General features: G+C 55.5%; 1 protein-coding gene across 1 annotated transcript; it reads left to right on the forward strand.

The window, feature by feature from the left end:
- Positions 1 to 5,617: 5,617 nt before the first annotated feature.
- LOC119098493 (roundabout homolog 3) lies at positions 5,618 to 23,102 on the forward strand. Its single transcript, XM_037221426.1, has 8 exons — positions 5,618 to 5,686; positions 16,751 to 16,904; positions 17,554 to 17,681; positions 19,027 to 19,181; positions 20,271 to 20,382; positions 20,818 to 20,960; positions 22,197 to 22,448; positions 22,779 to 23,102. Exons 2-8 carry the CDS (start codon positions 16,894 to 16,896, stop codon positions 23,100 to 23,102), a joined length of 1,125 nt encoding a protein of 374 aa, XP_037077321.1. The 5' UTR covers positions 5,618 to 5,686; positions 16,751 to 16,893.
- Positions 23,103 to 23,635: the final 533 nt, after the last annotated feature.

Consider the following 23,635-nt stretch of genomic DNA (forward strand, 5'->3'; position numbering starts at 1 on the left):
CCACGTTTAATGGTTGCATGGCTTCAAATGCTATGAAGACATGGCATTTTTTGACAATGCATTTTGAACAGTTTGAGTTGGATAGTTTGCAAAAGTTGCCGCCATTTATTCATTCCGGTACCTAGGGATCCTGGCTTTCTTTCCATCTCAGTCAATGAGCTCTTCATCTGCACGCGATGTTCTGAACATGCTTTGCGGAGCTCTCTGTCTGATAAATAGCTCACCGAAGCAACTGCATTCCATTATAAGCCTCCTTCAGAGTGAACGGCAACCTGAGGAGGGGCTTCCCACGTTAAAATAACAGGCTTCCACATAAACCATGCTGAATACAAAGCATTGCAGAAAAAGGTAGCGTCAAGAATGAGCGGCAGGCAAGGAGGAAGACGAAGGCACGATGAAAATTGGGCATGTCTTAGCTTTATGCATGCTCAATCACAGATGCATCTCATATAGCTTAGAAGGATAGATTGTGATCAATCACTGGATAACATGGCATAAACAAAAACTATGTACATTTGATATATTCAGTTGGAGCCGCTGTGATTTACTGCTGTAAACAAGCATGCTGTCTTTCATAACAAGGAAGCTGGTTTCTTTACACAGCAAGGAACTGGCTAACATGTCTACCACCACGTGCGCAAAGGCAACCACAATTTCTATCCATCAATAGTGTATTACCCTGACGAGGTGCCTTCGGGCAACATCCATCCAATCTTGAACACCCAAGGCGGTGCCACGGCTCTTTCTTCTCGGATCAACCCAGAAACAGCCGCACATTTTCTTGCATGGAAAGACTTTCAATTCCCGGGAGATTTATGTGTTCAATATCCCGATACCATTTTATCATTGAAGTCGCACTTCACGCCCTTAATCTCCGAGACATATGCTCGGCTGTGCTCCTATAACGCGTTGTTTACGCTCTGTTATCGTCACACACCGGATCCAGACGGAGGGGGGCGCCAGAAACGCCGTAAATTCCGCACGCCACGCGGCGTCTCGCCCTCGGTCCGCGCAGCGTTATGGCGACGGGGCGCAGCGCCGCGATCCGCCACAATTATTTCCGAATCACATTAGAGGGATTAGCCGGGTCCAGCTGTTTCTGCCGGCGATGAAGAGCCGGCGCTTGCTGGAGCGCAGACCGAGAGAGGAGGGGAAGGGAAGCAGAGCGCTGGTCGCTGAGCCCTCAGCCGCATCAGCTATGTATTAGGTTGAGTCCGGGCGGACACGGCTTTATATATATATATATATATATATATATATATATATATATATATGTATATATATATATACATATATATATACATATACATGTGTGTGTGTGTGTGTGTGTGTGTGTGTGTGTGTGTGTGTGTGTGCGTGTGTGTGTGTGTGCGTGTGTGTGTGTGTGTGTGTGTGTGTGTGTGTGTGTGTGTGTGTGTGTGTGTGTGTGTGTGTGTGTGTGTGTGTGTGTGTGTGTGTGTGTGTGTGTGTGTGTGTGTGTGTGTGTGTGTGTGTGTGTGTGTGTGTGTGTGTGTGTGTGTGTGTGTGTGTGTGTGTGTGTGTGTGTGTGTGTGTGTGTGTGTGTGTGTGTGTGTGCCTTTCGGCTCAGAGAGGACAGTCTGACCATCAATGTCATCTATCACTAGCTGAACGCTCAATATAGATACGAACATCAGTAAATTGAATGTAGGCATATCAGTAAGCGGGCTGTATCGTTTCAGCTTTGTTACTCGTCATGTAATCTTCTAAATTTTCTATTGAACAACTTAGATAACCTTGATTGGTCCCGAGCGAAGAAGCGCAAGCTTTGTCGGCTCTCTATGGCCGGAGACTATCCGTCGGCCGGCACGAAGCTTCTCCACACGGACTCCGCGGAAGCCGGGCGGCGCTCCCCCAGAGACGCCGCGCCGGCGGCAGTCCCTGGCCGCCCAATCAGCAGCCGGTGGTCCGCAAAAGGTGAATCAGATCAGCCGCGTCGCTCTATGGACCGGCGTGTCGTCCGGCGCGCCGTCCCTCAATCTCCGCTCGGCGCCGACGCTCGTCCGGGCCCTCAGGCCGGCCTCTCCTGCGACGCGTCACAGCAGAGAGGCTCTTCCGCGGCCGCCGGCGGCAGAAGGTAGCGGTGGGTTGGAGACGAAGTGGATAAGTCGGAGGAGAAATGCAGGCGCGCGGCATAATGAGTTTCATTTTGTTATATCATGATGCGAAAGCTGACGTTCAGCTACGTTTCGGCCCTTGCGCTGTAGATGCAGCCGGTGTTGAGCTTGCGTTGCATTCACAACATATTGGACTGCGAAATGCACGAACTGCTGCTTTCCACTAGCTCCCAGATCGCTCTGCACTGGCTGCCAGATCACTCCACAGAGTGGCTTTACTCAGCACCCGCGCGCCCTCCGCGACTTCGATGATCCTGGCCGTACCGCGTCGGCCCGTGTCCGACTGATTTCGATCTTGTCCGGCCGGCCGGGTCGGCCGCAGTCACGGCCGGTGACCCAATCAGCGCCACCGGCCCAATCGGCTGCCCGTCCGGTCACGTCCGCGGGCAACACTTCCCGCCGGCGGGGGAGATGCCGACTGCCAACACGGGGGGGGGGGGGTATCCCGGGCCGCGCGGCTCGGGAGCCGTTGCGGCGTGGCGCCCGGTTTTGTTTCATCGTCGTCTTGCCGTGACGAGCGTCGCGGCTTCAGAGCTGGCGCTGTTTTATCAATACGGTGGGCGTGCTCAACAGCACAACCGCTCGCTCCATTTATTCGGTCACGATATGGACGGACACGAATTGTGCCGCGGGACGTAACCGCCGCCAAGAACAAAGCAGGATGCCTAGGTGGTTTGCCCCTTTTTTGTTTTGTCAGCCGATGAAAGGCTCGCGTGTCACCCGAAAATATCGCCAGGTCCAGCACGGCAGGATGGCTCAGTATCGCCGCGTCCGGCACGGCAGGATAGCTCTGTTGGCGCTGCGCGAACGACAGGGAGGACCGTGATATGATGATCACCGCACAGAGCTGTCGCAGGCACAGGCAACTCTTCCATGCATTGTCATACTGAGTAGTCGGTGTTATAGTATAGGTGTTAGTGTGTTATAGGTCTGTTGGTGGCGTTGTGGTGGCGAAGTTGATGGCTTCCGACCTTGCTTCCTTCTGATGATCATCCGAAGTTGACGTATCGAACTCTTATTCAAAGAAGGCTTTCTTTCTACGCTTTCAAACAACTGCTTCTGGTATATCGCGAGCAACTGGTCATTTCTTGCCAACGCCGATGCTGAAAGCCGGTATCTTGGGCCTTTAGGCCCTTTCTGATCACATCAGCCGCCTCTGGAACTCTGTGTGACTGGAAAGACACCCAATGCCTTGGCGATATGGAGGACCGATTAAGCTTCTTTGTAGCCTATTGCCACAGCAATACGCTGCTTGCAGAACCTGGCTGGTGTCATTCTGTACTGGTACGCCGGCTGGTCGGGTCCCCACAGGAGCCCGTCTCTGACCGCCGGTGTTCCCCTGTGCCGCAGCCGGCTGGTCGGGTCCCCACAAGAGCCCGTCTCTGACCGCCGGTGTTCCCCTGTGCCGCAGCCGGCTGGCCAGGTCCCGACAGGAGCCCGTCTCTGACCGCCGTATGTCTTCTGTGCCGCAGCCGGCTGGTCGGGTCCCCACAGGAGCCTGTCTCTGACCGCCGTGTGTCTCCCTGTGCCGCAGCCGGCTGGTCGGGTCCCCACAGGAGCCCGTCTCTGACCGCCGTGTGTCTCCCTGTGCCGCAGCCGGCTGGTCGGGTCCCCACAGGAGCCTGTCTCTGACCGCCGTGTGTCTCCCTGTGCCGCAGCCGGCTGGCCAGGTCCCGACAGGAGCCCGTCTCTGACCGCCGTGTGTCTCCCTGTGCCGCAGCTGGTTGGTCGGGTCCCCACAGGAGACCGTATCTGACCGCCGTATGTCTTCTGTGCCGCAGCTGGTTGGTCGGGTCCCCTCAGGAGCCCGTCTCTGACCGCCGTGTGTCTCCCTGTGCCGCAGCCGGCTGGTCGGGTCCCCACAGGAGCCCGTCTCTGACCGCCGTGTGTCTCCCTGTGCCGCAGCCGGCTGGTCGGGTCCCCACAGGAGCCCGTCTCTGACCGCCGTGTGTCTCCCTGTGCCGCAGCTGGTTGGTCGGGTCCCCACAGGAGACCGTATCTGACCGCCGTATGTCTTCTGTGCCGCAGCCGGCTGGTCGGGTCCCCACAGGAGCTCGTCTCCGACCGCCGTGTGTCTCCCTGTGCCGCAGCCGGCTGGTCGGGTCCCCACAGGAGCCCGTCTCTGACCGCCGTGTGTCTCCCTGTGCCGCAGCTGGTTGGTCGGGTCCCGACAGGAGCCCGTCTCTGACCGCCGTGTGTCTCCCTGTGCCGCAGCTGGTTGGTCGGGTCCCCACAGGAGCCCGTCTCTGACCGCCGTGTGTCTCCCTGTGCCGCAGCTGGTTGGTCGGGTCCCCACAGGAGCCCGTCTCTGACCGCCGTGTGTCTCCCTGTGCCGCAGCTGGTTGGTCGGGTCCCGACAGGAGCCCGTCTCTGACCGCCGTGTGTCTCCCTGTGCCGCAGCTGGTTGGTCGGGTCCCGACAGGAGCCCGTCTCTGACCGCCGTGTGTCTCCCTGTGCCGCAGCCGGCTGGTCGGGTCCCGACAGGAGCCCGTCTCTGACCGCCGTGTGTCTCCCTGTGCCGCAGCCGGCTGGTCGGGTCCCGACAGGAGCCCGTCTCTGACCGCCGTGTGTCTCCCTGTGCCGCAGCCGGCTGGTCGGGTCCCGACAGGAGCCCGTCTCTGACCGCCGTGTGTCTCCCTGTGCCGCAGCCGGCTGGTCGGGTCCCCACAGGAGCCCGTCTCTGACCGCCGTGTGTCTCCCTGTGCCGCAGCCGGCTGGTCGGGTCCCGACAGGAGCCCGTCTCTGACCGCCGTGTGTCTCCCTGTGCCGCAGCCGGCTGGTCGGGTCCCCACAGGAGCTCGTCTCCGACCGCCGTGTGTCTCCCTGTGCCGCAGCCGGCTGGTCGGGTCCCCTCAGGAGACCGCATCTGACCGCCGTGTGTCTCCCTGTGCCGCAGCTGGTTGGTCGGGTCCCCTCAGGAGCCCGTCTCTGACCGCCGTGTGTCTCCCTGTGCCGCAGCTGGTTGGTCGGGTCCCGACAGGAGCCCGTCTCTGACCGCCGTGTGTCTCCCTGTGCCGCAGCTGGTTGGTCGGGTCCCCTCAGGAGACCGTATCTGACCGCCGTGTGTCTCCCTGTGCCGCAGCTGGTTGGTCGGGTCCCGACAGGAGCTCGTCTCTGACCGCCGTGTGTCTCCCTGTGCCGCAGCCGGCTGGTCGGGTCCCCTCAGGAGACCGTATCTGACCGCCGTATTTCTTCTGTGCCGCAGCTGGCTGGTCGGGTCATCGCGGGAACCCGTCTCTGACCGCCGTGTGCCCCCTGTGCCGCAGCCGGCTGGTCGGCGCCCGTGATCGTGGAGCAGCCGGTGAGCGCGGTGGTGGGGCGCGGTCAGCCGCTGACGCTCAACTGTCGGGCGGCCGGCCGGCCGGCGCCGCTGGTCAGCTGGCTGCGCGACGGCCGCCCCCTGGCCGCCGGCCGGCCCGACCGGCTCGTGCTGGCGCCCGGCAGCCTCTTCTTCCTGGCGGTGCGCGAGCGTGACGCCGGCGTGTACCGGTGCCGGGCGGACAGCGCGGCCGGCTCGGCCGCCAGCCATAACGCCACGCTCGCCGTTGCAGGTCAGTGCTGCGGCAGGTGGTTTTGACGCGTGCTGAAAATGTATGATGGCTCTGTGGTCTGTTTTTCGACTGTGCATGGATTATGCTTTTTCAAGGGCTTAGGAGTTTGATTTATGAAAATTTTGGATATCTAGCTTGAATTTTCAAGGTAAAATTTGATTTTTTAAATAGCGTTTTTGAAGCGTAGTTTGATTTTTTTAGGTCTAGTTCACTTTTTTTACGATGGATTTTGAGTTTTCATTGCATGTAATTCTGAGATCAGTGACCACGCTAAGCAGCCAGTGCTTGCTGTGTGAGCTCTGACCCCGCCACCCCTTCGTGCAACTCCGGGTCAACGGCACAAGTTTGTGACGAGGACTAAATGTGCCGCAACGCTGGGCACGGTTCGTCCTGCGCCCTGACGTCACCTTACAGTTAGCGCAGCCGCCGCAACCAGCCCCAGGCCATTACAGTCAAGAAAAAAACAGTGAATTCCTAAAAAAAACTCAAACCCACCCCTCCACGGGTGGGCGAATCAGACGGCAGACGCTCTAACCGCCTGAACTGTCGACACGGCCAGGAGGTAACGGACAGGACATAACGGACAGGACGTTACGGACATGGACGGACAATGCGTGGCCATACCATCCGGCTGTCACGAGCGATCGCACATCCCTTGGTCGGAGGTGTGATGAATGAAATAACCTTAACCGTCACTGATTCACCAGTTAAAGAATTTACCTGCCTGTAAGGCTGCTCCGTGTTACTAATCCGTAGCACCCAACTAGAATAAAGTCCGCACAAGGCTCAAAGAACGCAGCTAAGTGCGCCTAAAACGCAGCTAATGCGGGGTGTGTCACACATCTGTCAGACTATCACAGCATGTGCTTAAATCTCTGCCAGCATCCACATGACGAAAAAAAGCAATTCATGCTGCCGTTTTTGACCAAAGCACCAAACAAGTGAACGTCAGAGCAGCTTTTTGTCCGTCGATGCTACGCCGCAGTGCTTCTGATGTACTGCGGGTCAGTCTATGCATTAGTGTTTTCCGTCTCTGGAGCCTGTACATCAAATCTCTGTTAGCGTGGTGCTCTTCGTGGCGTCTGCTCCGCACGTCTTCGCTCGTGTTCAAAGTTTGACATCACCAGACCCGTGTAACTGCCTTCCATATTATACAATCCTCTCGAATATGGGCTTAATTAACTGTGCCTAACAAGCGCGAGACAGCTTAGGCTTGATGTGCCAATTACAAACTGTAATGACACGACATCACTGGCTTCACACTGTCGGTGTAAACATCCGACCTTTTCTGTACGGGTTGTCTGACCACGGCCCCTCCTTCAGATCTTTCACACCTTTTCCAGACCTTCGTTTGTTTCCTTTACTTTGTCTAGCGTTATATGATGAGTGGCAAGATTGGCTCGGTGTCCCAGATTGCTTGGAATGTCATCCCATAAATTCATAAGTGAAACCCTCACCAAAAGCATTCATAGGCCAGCAAAAACCGCAACAAATGATCGAGCCGCATCCATCATTATAACCAATCAGTCTGCGAGACAATATAGTCTCGAGTCCACAATAGTCCACGAGCGCGGAGCACTGCCCTCGAACATCAGCCGTTGTGTGCGGCTTAGGGGACGGCTGAACATCAGCCGTTGTGTGCAGCAGCGGCGCTTGAGGGACGGCCGAACATCAGCCGTTGTGCGCGGCTGCGGCGCTTGAGGGACGGCCGAACATCAGCCGTTGTGTGCAGCAGCGGCGCTTGAGGGACGGCCGAACATCAGCCGTTGTGCGCGGCCGCGGCGCTTGGGGGACGGCCAAACATCAGCCGTTGTGTACAGCAGCGGCGCTTGAGGGACGGCTGAACATCAGCCGTTGTGTGCAGCACCGGCGCTTGGGTGACGGCCGAACATCAGCCGTTGTGTGCAGTTGCGGCGCTTAAGGGACGGCCGAACATCAGCCGTTGTGTGCAGTTGCGGCGCTTGGGTGACGGCCGAACATCAGCCGTTGTGTGCAGTTGCGGCGCTTGAGGGACGACTGAACATCAGCCGTTGTGTGCAGCACCGGCGCTTGGGTGACGGCCGAACATCAGCCGTTGTGTGCAGTTGCGGCGCTTGGGGGACGGCCGAACATCAGCCGTTGTGTGCAGCAGCGGCGCTGGAGGCACGGCGCGGTCTCACAACCGAAGACATTAGAGTACATGACATCGCCCTGCTGTAGTCGTAAACAATGCTGATATATGTGCCCACTAAACCACCCGGCCGCCGGCATCGGCAGCATCGGCCGAGGTCAGCATTTGCCGTCCGGCTGCACATGCGGGGCTGTGCAAAAGGGGCTAGGCTGCGCAGGGCGTTGGTTACGAAACGTTCCTTGGATGAAACCTGCTGGAAAAGCTTCAAGGTATGGCTCGTCCGACAATAACATCTGAGCCCATGACGATTTAACGATCGTCGTAAATATTCTGCGTTTAATTTGAATATCCCGCCCCAGCCCCTCCCATCCACCAGTGAATCAGACCCCTGCAGCTTTACATCGGTAAAATAATGCACACAGACACAGGAGTCTGTTTCTGAAGGGAACGACCCACACGCAACTGCAGTGTGCTTTGCTCTTGAAACACAAATGAAAGGCAGACGTATTTTCGGATTGATCACGAACTCATTTCGTTAGTGGCTTAGCTGTATCTCTTGGTCTAAGAATGTAACCGGCACCATGTCTTGAAAACGTTGTCGGCACCGAAACCATTGAAAAGTCTCGATATCGGTTTTCGACGCTGATTTCACCATAAAAGCAAAGCAGGATTTTCTGAACTTCTCGGCTATAACCCGACGGTAAATATCACAACTTTCTCTAACCGGCCAGGCAATGTACTCTTGTCGACATGCCAGGGTGCTATTCTGGCACGAACAATCTAGTGTGAAAGCCTGCTGCTACTACGGCTGCTACGGCTGCAGGTTTACCGGGGCTATGCGTGCTGAATAAGTGTGCCAGGCGAGGTCCCCTAGGAAGCCTTTGGTACTGGTGGCTGTAGCTCCACCTTTGGTCAAGGTCTGAGCCATATGAGCAGGCGTTTGACTGGAATAAGTTTCATAAATATGAAAACTCGGCTCAGTTAAAGGGAACGATACTTCTCTATCTGCATGCCCGAAGGATAAAACACCTACTCGGTACGACACAAAATGATATTCAAGAGTTGTACTGTAATTGTCGCCGTCACGTTAATGCACGAAACCCGATTACAAGAATGGAATGCAAGATGCACTGCTTAAGCAGAGACCAGCGAGCAATGGCGTAGTCAAGCCAGAGAGAGGGCTTTTGAGGCCAAGCCCCAGGGTGAAAAACTTCTGATTTACCGGATGTGATCACCGACAAAACTGACACTTTTGCGAGCCATTTGGTGACAAAATTGCGAAAATGAAAACAAACTTCAAGAGACAAGTCCATATTACAACAAATTATCCGAGCTCGACGAAACTCAAAAGCTTAGTATTGGTCTGTACTCGCTAGCACTTGCAGCGTGACCACACCTCGAAACGTTGACATTCCGCCGTATGAGCAGGTTGAGCCATCAGATGCTGATAAATATAGTAGCTTTAATCAGGACAGTTTTTAGCAAGCGAGAGAAACATACCGCAAACTATATTATATCAGTGCTGACGTCATAGATTAGTGGTAACACTGTGTTTTTCCAATGTCCCTCAGATCAGTGTGTTTCACAGATTTTTCAGCCAAGATTCACTTCGCACACTTGGCAGTATAAAACACCAAATAACTAGGCCTATTACTGGTCGTAAGAATCGCGGCTGGCCACAGCACCTTGCGACGAACGTGATCAGTTTGCTGCGCAGCGTTTAAAGCGTCGCACCATTTGAGACAGAGAAGCTTGATTGCTCGCCATGCGGTAACGCGTTGGGTTCAAAGCAAGGCTGTTGGCTGCTGTTGGTTGTGTTCATGTGAGAAGCTGACTGGCTAGAAGGACGTAGCTAATCGTCAGTGTTTAAGACGATAACGTCAAAAAGCCCTGCCGATTTAGGATTGTCGTTTATGGATACCTGAGCAGTACCTTCAGAGGCATTGAGCGACGCATGTCAGGGATTTATCCGGGGCTTCCTGCTTCTGAAAGAAACAGCGGCTTTGAGGTAAGAGGCCGAGAATCCCTGGTGTAGGCCTGCCACAATGGCCGTTGCACCTCAGACTTAGAGCACTGGTCGGTGGACAGGTGTGAACTAAACATTTTAGTTGTCATCAGAATGCATATAAACCCAAATGTCGTTTATGCACTAGATGTGTTAAAAATTATCGATGGCATCTGTTGACACCAATGTTGTTTGGGTTTTGCACTAAATAGTTGGGTTCATGTCAGGAAGTGCGAGTTCTGCACCGTCAATGGTTATGCGAAGATAATGAAAGTCGCCAACGCTTTCAGCTGATTGTGCGATCACGTCACGAAACCAAAAGCGATATTGTTTCAGGTGCATGTAGAACCATGCCATCGGTAAATATAGGGTCACAGGGATGCAGTTTTGCAAAATGCGAATGGCTGGGGGATGGAGAGGGAAGGAAGTTGCAGAAAGAGCAGATGGTGGAGCCTTCCTTAGCCCTTAAAACAGTTTTCTCCCCAGATTTACCGCAAGTTTTATCAGCTGGCAGCAGGGGTGTAGTTTCTTGAAAATAGTTTTTAAAGGCTGAGTCCCGACATTAGGATGACTGAAAAATAATGGATAAAAATGATGACTAAAAACAGAAAACTGCTTCTCTGGTTGGGAGGCGCGATACCGCCTCAACCTCCCCCCTCCCCCCATCCCCCCAACCAAACAGCAAACTACGTGCCTTTAGACTGGTCATGTTAAATATACTTTCATCTGATAATTCTGTTAGGTTTGTCTCAGCCATCATTCAGTGTTTGATGGCCAGCAAATGCAATTTTAATGCAAATGGACTCCCGAAACAAAGATGTTTGTCAGTTATGCTGCATTGAATTTAATTTGTCTTTGCTTTTTGTGGCTTGTTTGCATGTGTAGACATATTGCAAGGGTTTATGAAGGATTTTAATCCAGGTGGCAATACAGATGATTCCAAATTACGTCGGTGACAGGAAAGGCACTTTTTTACCTGTGCCAAGCCCCATCCTCTTGGAGGTGATAAGCCTCTGGGCAGAAGACCTCTTATTTTAAGGCAGTTTAAAACGCACGGGGTGATAACAACATATGAAAACGAATTCCCAGAGCCGAAAAATTCTCCAGAATAAAATTAGAGCCCCTAAGCGACAAAGAGGAGTTCCTTTGGCTGGATGTCCTCTTTGACCTGAGCTCCCTCCTGAATAACGTATTCCTAGTTGCGTCACTGCCAGCGAACTGGGTATGAACTGCATCATCCTAGGTTGTGTCACAATGTACAAAGCGGACAGACTTTCAGCACTCTGGGGAAGTACACCATGTCCGCCGGCCTGAGCAGGTAAGGCACACGGGGCCGGGCGAGTCTTTCCTCTAAGCAGCGTTACCCGTGGATGTTGCATCGTACGCGCATTCGCAGGCGTGTTCGTGGACCTTTCGGCGAGATGGTGGGTGGTAGCGACAAATGGGCTGCCGGGAGGGATGGGGAGGGGAGATTTGGAATTCCATATTTGTTATGAAACGTAGCGGGCTAACCTTTTACCGGTGGGATGCTGCGGTCCCTAGATCTCGTACTGCGCCGTCTTACGTGAACTTCTGACGTAGTCCTTGACCTCGGACCGCGCCTGACCACGGCTTTGGGCTCCTGACCTAGTCCTTGACCTCGGAGCACGGCATAGGATTTGAGATCCTGACCTATTCCTTGACCTCGGACTGTGCCATCGCATTTTAACTCCTGGCCTAGTCCTTGACCTTGGTCTACGCCATCGGTATAGGATGAGACTTTCATTCGTCGGATTATATCATGACAGCAGGCTGCCCCGTGGTGCTATTTCTTTTCCCCGCGTGCACGCCCGGCGGTCCGATGGCCACGTCACGCTGGACAGTGGCTGCTGACAGTGGCTGCCAACAGAGGCTGCTGTCAGTGGCTGCTGACAAAGGCTGCTGACAGTGGCTGCTGACAGTGACTGCTGACAGTGGGCTGCTGACAGAAGCGCGGGCAGGGGGTACTAACCGCATGACGGTGGCTGCTGACAGAAGCGCGGGCAGGGGGAACACAGGGGCACGTGCCCCTTCCCCTTGAGTCCCGAAAGGCCCGAAATATCGCTCGGAACCTACCATTAAGAGCCCGAAAGGCCAGCTGGGGTCCCATTCAGGGGCCCGGCCCGCACGGCCGGGCACTCTAATGCTAGCCAGAGGGCCCTACGTGCTGATCAGGGGCCCGCTGAGGCGATGGGGGCCTATATTTAGGCCAAACACCACCAGTAACGCAAGTCGGCTCTGTAGCGGCATAAACCTAAGGGCCCATTTCCCGAGCAGGGACAAGGGTGGAGCCAACGACTGCATTTCTCGGGGCCCCACAGCACCCAACACGGGCCCTGTATTGTCAAGGGGCCAGAGCTGGCCAGAGGCAGTGCTCGAGGAGGCCCGAAGAGCCTAGAGGGCCCGCCGGGCCCGACGATCAAGGGCGCGATTAGAGGGTCTAAAGACATAAAAGGCTGGTCGGAGTCTTATTCAGAGGCCTAGCTCTGCGAAGAATGGCTCTCAAACAACGATCAGAGGGTCCTTTGCGCCTGTCGGGGAATCTCTGAGTCTGTATGGGCCTATATATCGGTCAGGTAGCATCGTACCACACAGCCGGCTACGTGTCGATATGAGCCTGAGGACCCACTTCTCAATCAGCTATAAAGCCGGGGTCAGTGATTTACACTGGTTGGGAGCCTTGTCTCTGTCAGGGGCCCACAGCGCCTAACAGGGGGCCCTATGCTTGCAAGAGCTTCGAGCCGACCGATGGAAGTGTTCGTTGAGGCCCCGAGAGAGGCTCGGGCGGCCCACCGCAACCGACGATCAAAGGTTGGAGGGCATAAGAGCCCAAAGGACTGGCTGTAGGTCACATAAAGAACCGCGGCCCATAAGGTTGTGACCTGAATATTAGTCGGAGATTCTCTTGCACCGATTGAGGAACACTGAGACATTGCGAGTCCTCAAGTCGGTCAGAGACCACGAACACCGAGCAGTCGGCTCCATGTCCATCTGAGCCCTGGAGACCCACTTCCCCAAACAGAAACGTGGCCGGGATCCGCGATTTGCAATGCTCAAGGTCCTTGACATAACGAAGGGCTCGCTTGTCAGTTAGGGGCAACAGCGCCAAACAGGGCCCCTGTGGCGGCAAGCGACCCCGAATCGGAGCAGTACTAGCGGCGGTGAGATGATATTTTGCACCTATATGAACTGCTGAGACCGAGCGTTCCTCGACTTCGGCCAGAGACCGCGAACACCGAACAGTCGGCTTCGTATCGGCCTGAGGTCTGGAGGCCCATTTCCCAAGCAGGAACAAGACAAAATTCTGAGAGCAAGGTCTATGATACACCGGATCACCTTAGGAGACTTGACGTATTATCTATCATGTGTAGCCGGAAGCACCTAGTTAAATAAGGAGCGTTCAAAACTTATCGATAGGGGGCAACCTAAACATGCCCTAGCGACATCGGTTCCAAAATCGTGTTCAGCTGTGACACGACACGCCTCATTTCGCCATCTGCTCAACCTTTTTGACGGCGTGAGTCACCCAATTTCCCGTCGGTAGCGGGCACCTCCATGCTTGGCCATCGTCATATTTGCCGCTCTGCATGACGTCATTTTGACAGTGAATCGCCCCGACTTCTGCCGCCATTTATCCAGCTACAATTTAGCCGTTTCGCTGGCCGGTGACATTGGCACGCTAGTCACGTGCCTAAGGTGACCACTTGCCATGCAGTCGAGATTAGAAGTCAGCCATGCAAAGCGGCAGGACGAGGTCGGCCGACAGCAGCCGTCAGCGCCGTGCGCCGCAGTTACTGAGGCGTTTGAGACGCGCCGCGGCGAGACCGACTGACGCCGCGCCATTTGCGACGAGTTAGTGGTGGTATCTTGCTGTGGGAGCGTTGGGTTGAGAGGAGTCGCCGGAAATGACGAAGTGTGACACCGGGCATTACTTCTACGGGAGCTCATGGCGACTTGCAGCATTTATGACCCCCTCCCCGCCCGCTGTGCCGCGTTAGACGAGACGAAATGTGCTCGAGAAAGAGAGAGAGAGAGAGAGAGAGAGAGAGAGAGAGAGAGAGAGAGAGAGAGAGAGAGAGAGAGAGAAGAGAGAGAGAGAGAGATAGAGAAGAGAGAGAGAGAGAGAGAAGAGAGAGAGAGAGAGGAGAGAGAGAGAGAGAGAGAGAGAGAGAGAGAGAGAGAGAGAGAGAGAGAGAGAGAGAGAGAGAGAGAGAGAGAGAGAGAGAGAGAGAGAGAGAGGAGAGAGAGGAGAGAGAGAGAGAGAGAGAGAGAGAGAGAGAGAGGAGAGAGAGAGAGAGAGAGAGAGAGAGAGAGGAGAGAGAGAGAAGAGAGAGAGGAGAGAGAGAGAGAGAGAGAGAGGAGAGAGAGAGAGAGAGAGAGAGAGAGAGAGAGAGAGAGAGAGAGAGAGAGAGAGAGAGAGAGAGAGAGAGAGAGAGAGAGGAGAGAGAGAGAGAGAGAGAGAGAGAGAGAGAGAGAGAAGAGAGAGAGAGAGAGAGAGAGAGAGAGAGAGAGAGAGAAGAGAAGAGAGAGAGAGAGAGAGAGAGAGAGAGAGAGAGAGAGAGAGAGAAGAGAAGAGAGAGAGAGAGAGAGAGAGAGAGAGAGAGAGAGAGAGAGAGAGAGAGAAGAGGAGAGAGAGAGAGAGAGAGAGAGAGAGAGAGAGAGAGAGAGAGAGAGAGAGAGAGAGAGAGAGAGAGAGAGAGAGAGAGAGAGAGAGAGCGGTATCCGACCAGGCTCGAGACGCAGTATCTGGCGGGAGGAAGGCAGACACGGTGGGGCAAGGAGAGAAACGCTGCAACTTTTGGTCCGGGGGGGTAAGTTGGCAAATTGCAGTTGTGTTGGTTTTGCCTTCTCTGAAGCATTGAACTCTGACTTGTGAGATAGTTAGTTAGACTTTTCAGCATTTTACTGAGGTAAGTTCTTGTTTATAAGAGCTTGCAAAGCTAGATTTTCCAGCAATGATTTTCGTGATATTTATTCAAAGGAAGCAATTAAGTGGAGCAGAACATGCGTTCCAGCGTAATATTCCGGAAAGCGAATAGCTTAGCCCGGGTAATTGAGACAACCGTGTGATTTATCACAGAAGCACGAGTGACACAAGCTTGCACCGTGCGATATTAATGACTTTTGTACTGAGTTCTAAAAGAGTCATTTTAGAGCTTTAGAACATTTTGTATCTTTATAGTTTAAGTCTAGCTTTAATATTTGTAAAGGTAGACATGTGTCCCGTCGGAAGATCCTTGGCTTAGTCTATATATAACCTTATCGCCACTTTCAAATACATATCTGTCGCCGAGTGAGTACAATCTCATATCCGAATTAGAAACAACCATTCATCTGAAAAGGCAAGAGTTCCCGGGAGGGTTTCCGCGCGCCGCCCGGGACCAGATTCCAGGCATTCATTGTTCTGTAGAGAATGTCCTGGCAGCTCGGTTGCCATCCTCATCACATGCCACTTTGTTGTTATGCCCATCACATGCCACCTTGCTGCCATGTTCATTACATGCCACTTTTAGCATGGCGTGACGTCAGCCAGTATCCACCCCGGATATTACCCCGCACGCTTGTTATGGCTGCCCACCCTTCCAGGAACGCATGTATGTAGTAGTCATAGCGCAATACAATCCTCGGATCTGCCTCAGGCCTCACGCGTACAGTGGGCTACAGCTGCCCCAGATATTCGGAGACTTCGATCTCGTGTCTGGCCGCAGCAAGGGCCAGTCTGAAACGACAGCCGCTTATATGATGCCCGCAGATCTGCGTTTAGCCCTATCTGCCAGACATTTTAAAAAAGCTACACGGAAAAGATGAGAGCGACATCTGGTCGTTATCGGCCGCAACATCTGTGAGCATCTATGCCCGTTCATTCTACGACGCCATCCCGCGTGTCGGCGTCCGAAAACAGCCCATCGCTCGAACGATGCCCAGGCGTGCCTTGGAGGTCAGGCGGCCGATCGCAGCGTGGCCCGCGCCCTTCAGACATGTAAATCTCCGCCCGACACCCGACCAGAGCTGGTAAAGCGGCACGAGCGCGGTTTACGAGCCCGCCCAGGTCACGGTGCCGCCGGAAATTGCTCCGTAAAGGCCCGGCCGGGCGACGCTGCTCATCCTCCAGATAGAGCGGCGCCGGCGCCGCGCTGGCCTCGTCAAAGCCGGCCGGCCCGCTATCGCCGTTGGGCGAGCCGTACTCCGATGCGAGGCGCGATTTCGACGGGTTTGAAGGACGCCGCTAAGAGCAGCCGCCGCGTGATGCGCAGTGATGGGCAGAACGAAGAAAACAATGGAAGCAGTCGCAATATCACCAGGACCTCGAATACTGCCGGACAGGTTTAATTAAACTGGTCGGAGCGCTGTGAGTAGACAATGGTACTCCCATTACGCAGAGTCCATATAATCATGAGCTAATTAACTACTCGGCGCGTGTTCAGCGGGCGGCCGAGGCCCGGCTCTAGCTGCCTAGTCTTGCATGGGCATTGGATTCGCGCTCTGCGGCTTATGACGCAATGTATTGCGGAGTGCGAGCCTTAACCAAATTCCAGATAATCTGGAGATGTCGTTTGCAGCGGATATGAACTCGGCTATGGTGGCCTTAATGAAGCTTTGTTGAAGAAGTGGAAGACACTGCTCGCTGTCCTATGCACGCCATAATGATCAATCGTCTCCTCAAGCTAGGTATTAATTCATGGCATGGCACCCTTTAGCCACATTTGCTAAGTGGTGTCATGCCATTGGTTTTTTACCAAAATGCATTTACCTTTCTTAACCTTGCTTAAATATGCTAGCACGTGTTCATAAGTGTAATGTACTTTGCTAAACGTCTAAAAATTTTGGTTTTATTATCAATGGTATTGAGTCGAATAACTGAGGCCACGAAATACATCGTGAATATATCGGTGTTTTGTTAGTATTAGATAATGCTGAGGCTCTGTTTCAGCTTTGCGGGACGAATTTCGCCAATCTCCAAGGGATGTGAAAGCTGTCCAAGGCGACGACGTCACGCTGAGATGTGACCCACCGCGAGGTCATCCAAAGGTCACCACAGTCTGGCTGAAAGATGGTGACTCGCTGCAGCTGCCCATGGGAAACAGGTGCCGAAGTGTGAGCGGCGTGCCTGGTGTCTCTCGGCCGCTGCATGACTCGCCGTCTTGGTGACGACCAAAGCTGATTGAGCTGTTATAACGAGCACGTGTATGACATTGTATTTGTATCGATACCACGACAGGGTAGTGCCTGCACCTTTCGTATCTCTAGTTAAAACAATTTATCGTCAACTTAAAAATTGCTAGCAGACAGTATGGTTGCTTCTATCGCTGCGCGGATTGCTGACGTCCATTGAAATGGCCAATGCTGTTTGATTTCATTGACCTCCTGACAACGGGCCAAAGTTTCAAAACTGCAACTTAACGCCACTGGTCCGGTGTCCCTGCTAATCAATGCGGGCGCCAGCGGCCCGGATGATATGTCGTAATTCGAACAGTTTTGGTGCGAACACCATGGCTACCAGTTGATAGAAACTCTAAATGCAGTCCTGAATCCGTTTTGCACATTGTAAACCCATCCCCTCCAGGTGTACCACAGCCACCCCAGAGACAGGCAACACTTTATACTCCTGCGTTATCGGAGACCACCCCAACTTATCCTGACCCCACCTATACCCCTGTCCGTGACCTGTCGCCAGCTGCCGCCGCAAGCCGCCCGCTCGCTGACCTCGGTGACGTCTCCGTGATGTCACCGCAGGGTGCGGACGGAGCGGTCGAATCTGGTCATCTCGGACGTCCGACCGTCAGACGACGGCCGGTACGTCTGTCAGGCGTCCAACGTCCTGGGAGTGCGCCGCTCCCGGCCCGCCAAGCTGGTCGTCCTCGGTACGTGCTGCGTCGCGCGACACGTGAGGAAGAGCGTGCACTCGCCACCCGGTGACGCACCGAACGCGCTCCGCCTGGGTCAGATGGTCAGCTGGCTGCGTTCGAACGTCGTGGGTCCAGCGTCGAACGTGTCCGTTGGATGCGAAGCCCAGAACATTGAAGGGCAAACTTGTTAAGTCAGACTTGGGGAGGTCGGGAAGCTCGTGAGTCACCAGGAAATTTGGTACTCCTCGTAGCTGCGTTACATCATGTAACGAACCTCACTTACCCAAAGGTCTAATCATAGCATGGGTAGAACTGAGTCTGTCTAACTCGCATATCTCAAAGGTTCATTATTTTTCGGTAAATAGCCAACGTAAAAATTGCAGCACAGGACATTGTAAAACAAGTCGCGTGCAAGCTGCCCTTTGTTATTATAAGCGACATGATTCGCCGACATCACTTTTTTCATCCTTATTTCATCACATATTTCTAGCAAACTCTCATTCAGTATGCAATAGCCATCAAGGATAATTGTCCAGCACTATCAAAATGATGATTATCAAATAGAAAAGCTACAGCCATAAGAAAGCCTCAGTCAAACCTTGCGGGGAATGTTTGCATAAGCGTGTCGTCGAAACGCTTACTCGCAGCGTCGTTTGAAAGCTTAACATCCCATGCAGCCTCTATTGTCTCAAAGCGGCTAACAGTTTACACCCAGGTAGACTGTTTGCTTGATTCATAAACCGTTCCATCCAAAACCGGATTCGCTCCATGGCTCTGCACGCCGTTGTTGAATGAAGCCCGAGTGCTGCTCTGGCTGGCTGCCGGAGGTTTTCATTGCCGGGCACACGGCGGGGTGTTGAGGCGTCGGGACGCTAACTGAAGATCAGAATACTCCGTCGGATTGGCCACTGGGCGATTGAAGAGTTCTCTTCCCAACTCAGCGACTGTCTAAGTGTGACGTCACGGGCGCCATTCCCGCCGCCGGACAGCGGGACCGGCCGCCGACGGGGCGGGAAACAGAGGAGGGCGCAGCTGTCAGCAGACGTGAAGCCGCCTGGTGTCAGTCCGCCGCCGGACAGTTCCAGCCCGACTCCAGCGCGCTCCTGTTCTGCTTATGTCGCCAAGTGACGACGGAAGGGACGCCGGAGCCTACATGCAATGCATCCACTGGTTGGATGGCCACTCTGAGACACCGGCTCCTTTCACCCCTATCCGCTCCTAGCAGCCTGTCCGTCAAGTCCGGCCTCTGACCGGCACCGCCCGGGCTCTGACCGGTGCCGACCGACCTCTGACCGGCACCGACCGACCTATGACCGGCGCCGCCAGGTCTCTGATCCGCGCTGTCCTGCCTGGCCCGCAGTGCGGCCGTTCTTCGTGCTGCGTCCATCGCCGGGCCGGGGCCTGGCCGGCGGCTCGCTCCTGCTGCCGTGCCGGGTGGGGGGTTCGCCGCGACCCCGCGTGCACTGGCGCCGCACGGACGGACCGCTGCCGGTCGGCCGGCTCCACTACACCGAGGTAGGCTGATGCGGCGGCGCGAGTGTACCCCCGTGTCGCCTCCGTGAGAGAGGCCAAAGTGTCCTGTCCGCTTCCGCGAGAAGGGACAGAGTGTCCCATCCGCCTCCGTGAAAGAGGGCAGAGTGTCCGGTCCGCTTCCGCGAGAGAGGGCAATGTCTCGTCCGCCTCCGTGAGAGCGGGCGGAGTGCCTTGTCCGCCTCCGTGAGAGAGGCTAGAGTGTCCTATCTGCCTCCATGAGAGCGGGCGGAGTGCCTTGTCCGCCTCCGTAAGAGAGGCTAGAGTGTCCTATCCGCCTCCATGAGAGCGGGCGGAGTGCCTTGTCCGCCTCCGTAAGAGAGGCTAGAGTGTCCCATCCGCCTCCATGAGAGCGGGCGGAGTGCCTTGTCCGCCTCCGTGGGAGAGGGCAGAGTGCCCTGTCCACCTCCGTGAGAGAGGGCAGAGTGTCCTGCCCGCTTCCGCGAGAGAGAGCAGAATGTCCTGTCCGCTTCCGTGAGAGAGGGCAGAGTGTCCTGCCCGCTTCCGCGAGAGGGGGCAGAGTGTCCTGCCCGCTTCCGCGAGAGAGGGCAGAGTGTCCTGTACGCCTCCGTGAGAGCGGGCTGAGTGTCCCGTCTGCCTTCGCGAGAGCGGGCGGAGTGTCCTCTACGCCTCCGTGAGAGCGGGCTGAGTGTCCCGTCTGCCTTCGCGAGAGAGGGCAGAGTGTCCTGTCCGCCTCCGTGAGACCGGGCGGAGTGTCTGCCTCCGGGATCGGGGTAGTGGGTTGTCGCCTAGTGGTAGTTTGGGAGTGTTGCGGTCCCAAGCCGCGTGCACGCAGTGGAGCCGCTTGATTATGGTTCTCGCTCAATGCAGCATACAAATGATATGACATGATGTTCTAGTTTACACGCGTATGCTTCTCATATTGTTAGCAAATCGCTCAAATAGCGCCTTACGGCTTCATGGGGACAGCCATTCTTCCCAACTAAGAAGTGAAATTTCATCTCGCGAGTGTCAGGAGCCTCTATTCGCACAGTACCAGCATGCTGCGAAGCACGACGTCGCTGTTTCCCCTGAGAACTGCGCACTGTAACGTCACCGCCGGGTGGTTGCCAGGACAACAGCATGCGGATAGACGGCCTGCGGTCCTCGGACGCCGGCCAGTACAGCTGCGAGGCGGAGAATGAGGCGGGTAGGGTGTCCGCCGCCGTCACGGTCGAGGTCCAAGGTAAGCTCGAGCAGCCGGGCCGTCAGGTTCCAGTGAGCTCCCTGACGTTTGAAGTTTTGGTGCTCTACCTCAATCACTTAGCGATTACCAAAGCACTGTCCCGTGACCCGAGACACTCATTGTCTGCGCCGTGACCGTTCGATGACTCGTGGCTACAAACTAGCTGCCGTGGCCGTTCAATGACTCGTGACTACAGACCATCTGCTCTGGGACCACGCCATGACCCTTAGGCCTTGGGCCGTGATGTCACGAGCGCCGGCCCCCTGTGGCCCCCAGCGTGGACATGCCTTGACCCTTGGCTCTCGCCCGTGATGTCACCATCACCTGCCCCTCCACCCCCCCCCCCCTCCCCGTAGTGTCCCCCAGCTCGGACAAGCCGTGACTCTTGGCTCTGGTCCGTGACGTCACCATCACTAGTCCCCCCCCCTCCCCCAGTGGCCCCCAGCGTGGACATGCCGCGGCGAGCGGCCGTCACGCTGGGCTCCCAGGTGGCGCTCAAGTGCCAGGTCAGGGGTCAGCCCGCGCCGCGCGCCGTCTGGTGGAAGGAGGCCCAGTTTGACCCGCTGCTGGCGGATCAGGTCAGTCGGACGGACGAGAGGACATGCCAGGCTGCTTAGATTCTGTTCAGGTTTGCCTCTACAGTGACGGCACTAGAATGGCCCAGAGCAGGGAAATAGCCTTAGACTATGTGGCAGGTCAGGTTTGCCTTTACAGTGACGGCACTGGAGTGGCTCAGAGCAGGGATGCAGCCTTAGACTCTGTTCGGGTTTGCCTTTACAGTGACGGGAATGGAGTGTCTCAGTGCAGGGATGTAGCCTTATACTATGTGGCAGTTCAGGTTTGCCTTCACAGTGACGGCATTAGAATTGCTCAGAGCAGGGATATAGGTAAGCTGGGAAGCATGCTATCGGGGAAACAGCAGGATGTCTCGCAACTTTCATTGCTTGTTTTTTTAAAGAAGCTGATTTTGAATAGTTCCATGATTGTGCTGGCAGCAGTTGCCAAGCAGGGCTTACTGCGCATGCTGGTCACCCAAGATGTGCCGATCCAGTTCTTTGGACAATTTCACAATCAGACTTTTCGCTGGGCGGGAATGCTGAATGGTTTGTGCTCCGTGTAGTGCTGCGACAGAACCGCTCGAGGTCTGGTCGCAATCATTCGATTTATCTCCTTTCATGTCGGGGCATACATTTTGTTTTACCATCAGACGGTATTGTAGCAAGAATGTACAGGATCTACGCAAAAATGTAACTCAACATGATAAAAAAGAACCAACAAAGTCATTCAAATTCTCCGATCGCTGAACTGGCCTGATAGAATAGCGGTGAGATACTCATGTGAATGGCAATAAGGTCACTCACTAACACTAGCCAGACAGTAGCCGTGGGCAAAATTGGTATGAAGGGCGGTAAGTGGAAACAAACATGTCTTGAACAATTCGCTTAACGTGCAGCTATTATTGTAGATATTATAAAACAAGCATTCCAGCTCCAGGTCACTCCCTAATCCGCCTCGGTTAGGTCTCTGAATTATACTGGCGCCGGGTATGAACTCTTAAGACTCGAACGCACCAATAGCCTGGACCGTAGATGAGGCTCGATCAAAGCTGAGGCGGTCCAGACCCCGATTTCATTGCAGATACCCACGCCTTGAATGTGAACTCTGACAGCATATGTATCAGGTGCCGCAGTTCCGTATATGTCCAGAACTTCCGCCATCTGCCCCGAAGCGAGGCTGGATAGGGGGAATGGCTGCCGCCTCTGTGCAAACCGATCTACAGCTCTGTCCCGTGACCTCTGTTATGTAATCCTCAGGAGCGGGGCAGGATCACCACCTCGGTGCAGAATGACCTGTACATCTCGCCCGTAACGTCGGCCGACCTGGGCTGGTGGGTGTGCGCCGCCGCCAGCGCCGCCGGCTCCTTCTCGGGCCGCGTGCTGCTCCACACGGGCCGGGTCAAGGTCCCGCCCGGGTCGGCGAGTGGCCGCAGCGGCCCGACCGACGACCTTGTCCACTTGGAGGAGGTCCGGTTGTTGGACGGCACTTCCGTTCGTCTGTCGTGGAAGGTGAGAGGAGGCAGCTATATCTGGAGCATTTGAACTCTGCTGAAGACAGCGCTCTCCATGGCTCGGAACGAATCTGAAATAGACTTCCAGGACTTCGCCTCGTGAGCGCGATAATTTGCGCTCAATCATTTCTCCCGAAGGCGAGCAAGGCTTAAGGAGGCTCTCTTGGAAATGATTTAGGCCGCGGCGCCGTTGTGGCCACGCGAACTCGGTTCTCTGGTGCTCATTCCACCACGCCGCTCCTTCAAAAGACCAGATTCACTCGCCCGTCCCACGAGACTTCTCGCCGCATCACCACCCGTTGCTCTCCGCCCACATCCGCCTCGGCAGACGTCGGACCGGCGTCCGGTTGACGGCTTCTACATCTGCTACATCCGCCGTCCGGCGGCCGATGGCGAGGCGACATCGGCCGCCCCCGCCGTGCAGAAGGTCACCGTGCTGAACGGCGGTGCCGACAGCTACGTACTGACGGGGCTACGGCCGGGCGCAGCGTACGAGTTCTTCCTGGTGCCATTCGGCGGCGGGCGCGAAGGCCGCCTGAGCCGCCTCCGGCGCGCCCAGCTGCCAGAGGCCGGTGAGCAAAGCGTTGGGATGGGCAAGTTCCTCGGAGAGCGTAGTCAGGGGAAGTTTGCGGGACTTTGCTCACGGTGCTGACTAAAGATGACGCGTCGTTTTGATCTCGATCATGTGTTGCCTCATTGTCAGGGCCAGTCCTCTTCAAAAGCGCGAATTAATCCGATTTAATGCCTAGCGCGCCGCTTACCGTTGGCGACAAGTTTCAGACGTGCATCGGGTTCGCATGACTTACAGCCACTCGTTTGGTAACCAGCACGGACTCGCCGCAGCCAGCACATCGCGCCGCCCTGTCCTGCTAGCCGGGTTGGTCAGCGGCAGCTGGACCTCCGCGTCGCAGTGGGGGCGGTAGCGGGGGCGTGTGCCGCCACCGCCGCCCAATAACCAGCTCGTCGCGAGCGGTGGCCCGATCACGTCCGGCGCCCGGCCGCCGGAATGTCGATATGACCATGTTATTCCCGCCGCAACCCGACGTATTGTCGGCCTCCGCGTCGCGTATTCCGCCGGCGTGTTTCACTCACGGTCGGCCCATGGGAGCGGCGGAGGCGCCGCGGCGGCGGCGTCATTGGCGCAAGCCGGCGGCATAATGCCGGTGGCGATCGCTAGTGGCCCTT

Source organism: Pollicipes pollicipes, unplaced genomic scaffold, assembly GCF_011947565.3.
Source record: "Pollicipes pollicipes isolate AB1234 unplaced genomic scaffold, Ppol_2.1 Scaffold_2555;HRSCAF=2994_pilon_pilon_pilon, whole genome shotgun sequence".
NCBI lineage: Eukaryota > Metazoa > Arthropoda > Thecostraca > Pollicipedomorpha > Pollicipedidae > Pollicipes > Pollicipes pollicipes.

Excerpts from the sequence above, each read along its gene's own strand:
- LOC119098493 (XM_037221426.1), top strand. Across the intron at positions 17,682-19,026 it reads CGCCAAGCTGGTCGTCCTCG|TGCGGCCGTTCTTCGTGCTG; the intron begins GTACGTGCTGCG and ends CCTGGCCCGCAG. Across the intron at positions 22,449-22,778 it reads CCGTTCGTCTGTCGTGGAAG|ACGTCGGACCGGCGTCCGGT; the intron begins GTGAGAGGAGGC and ends CCGCCTCGGCAG.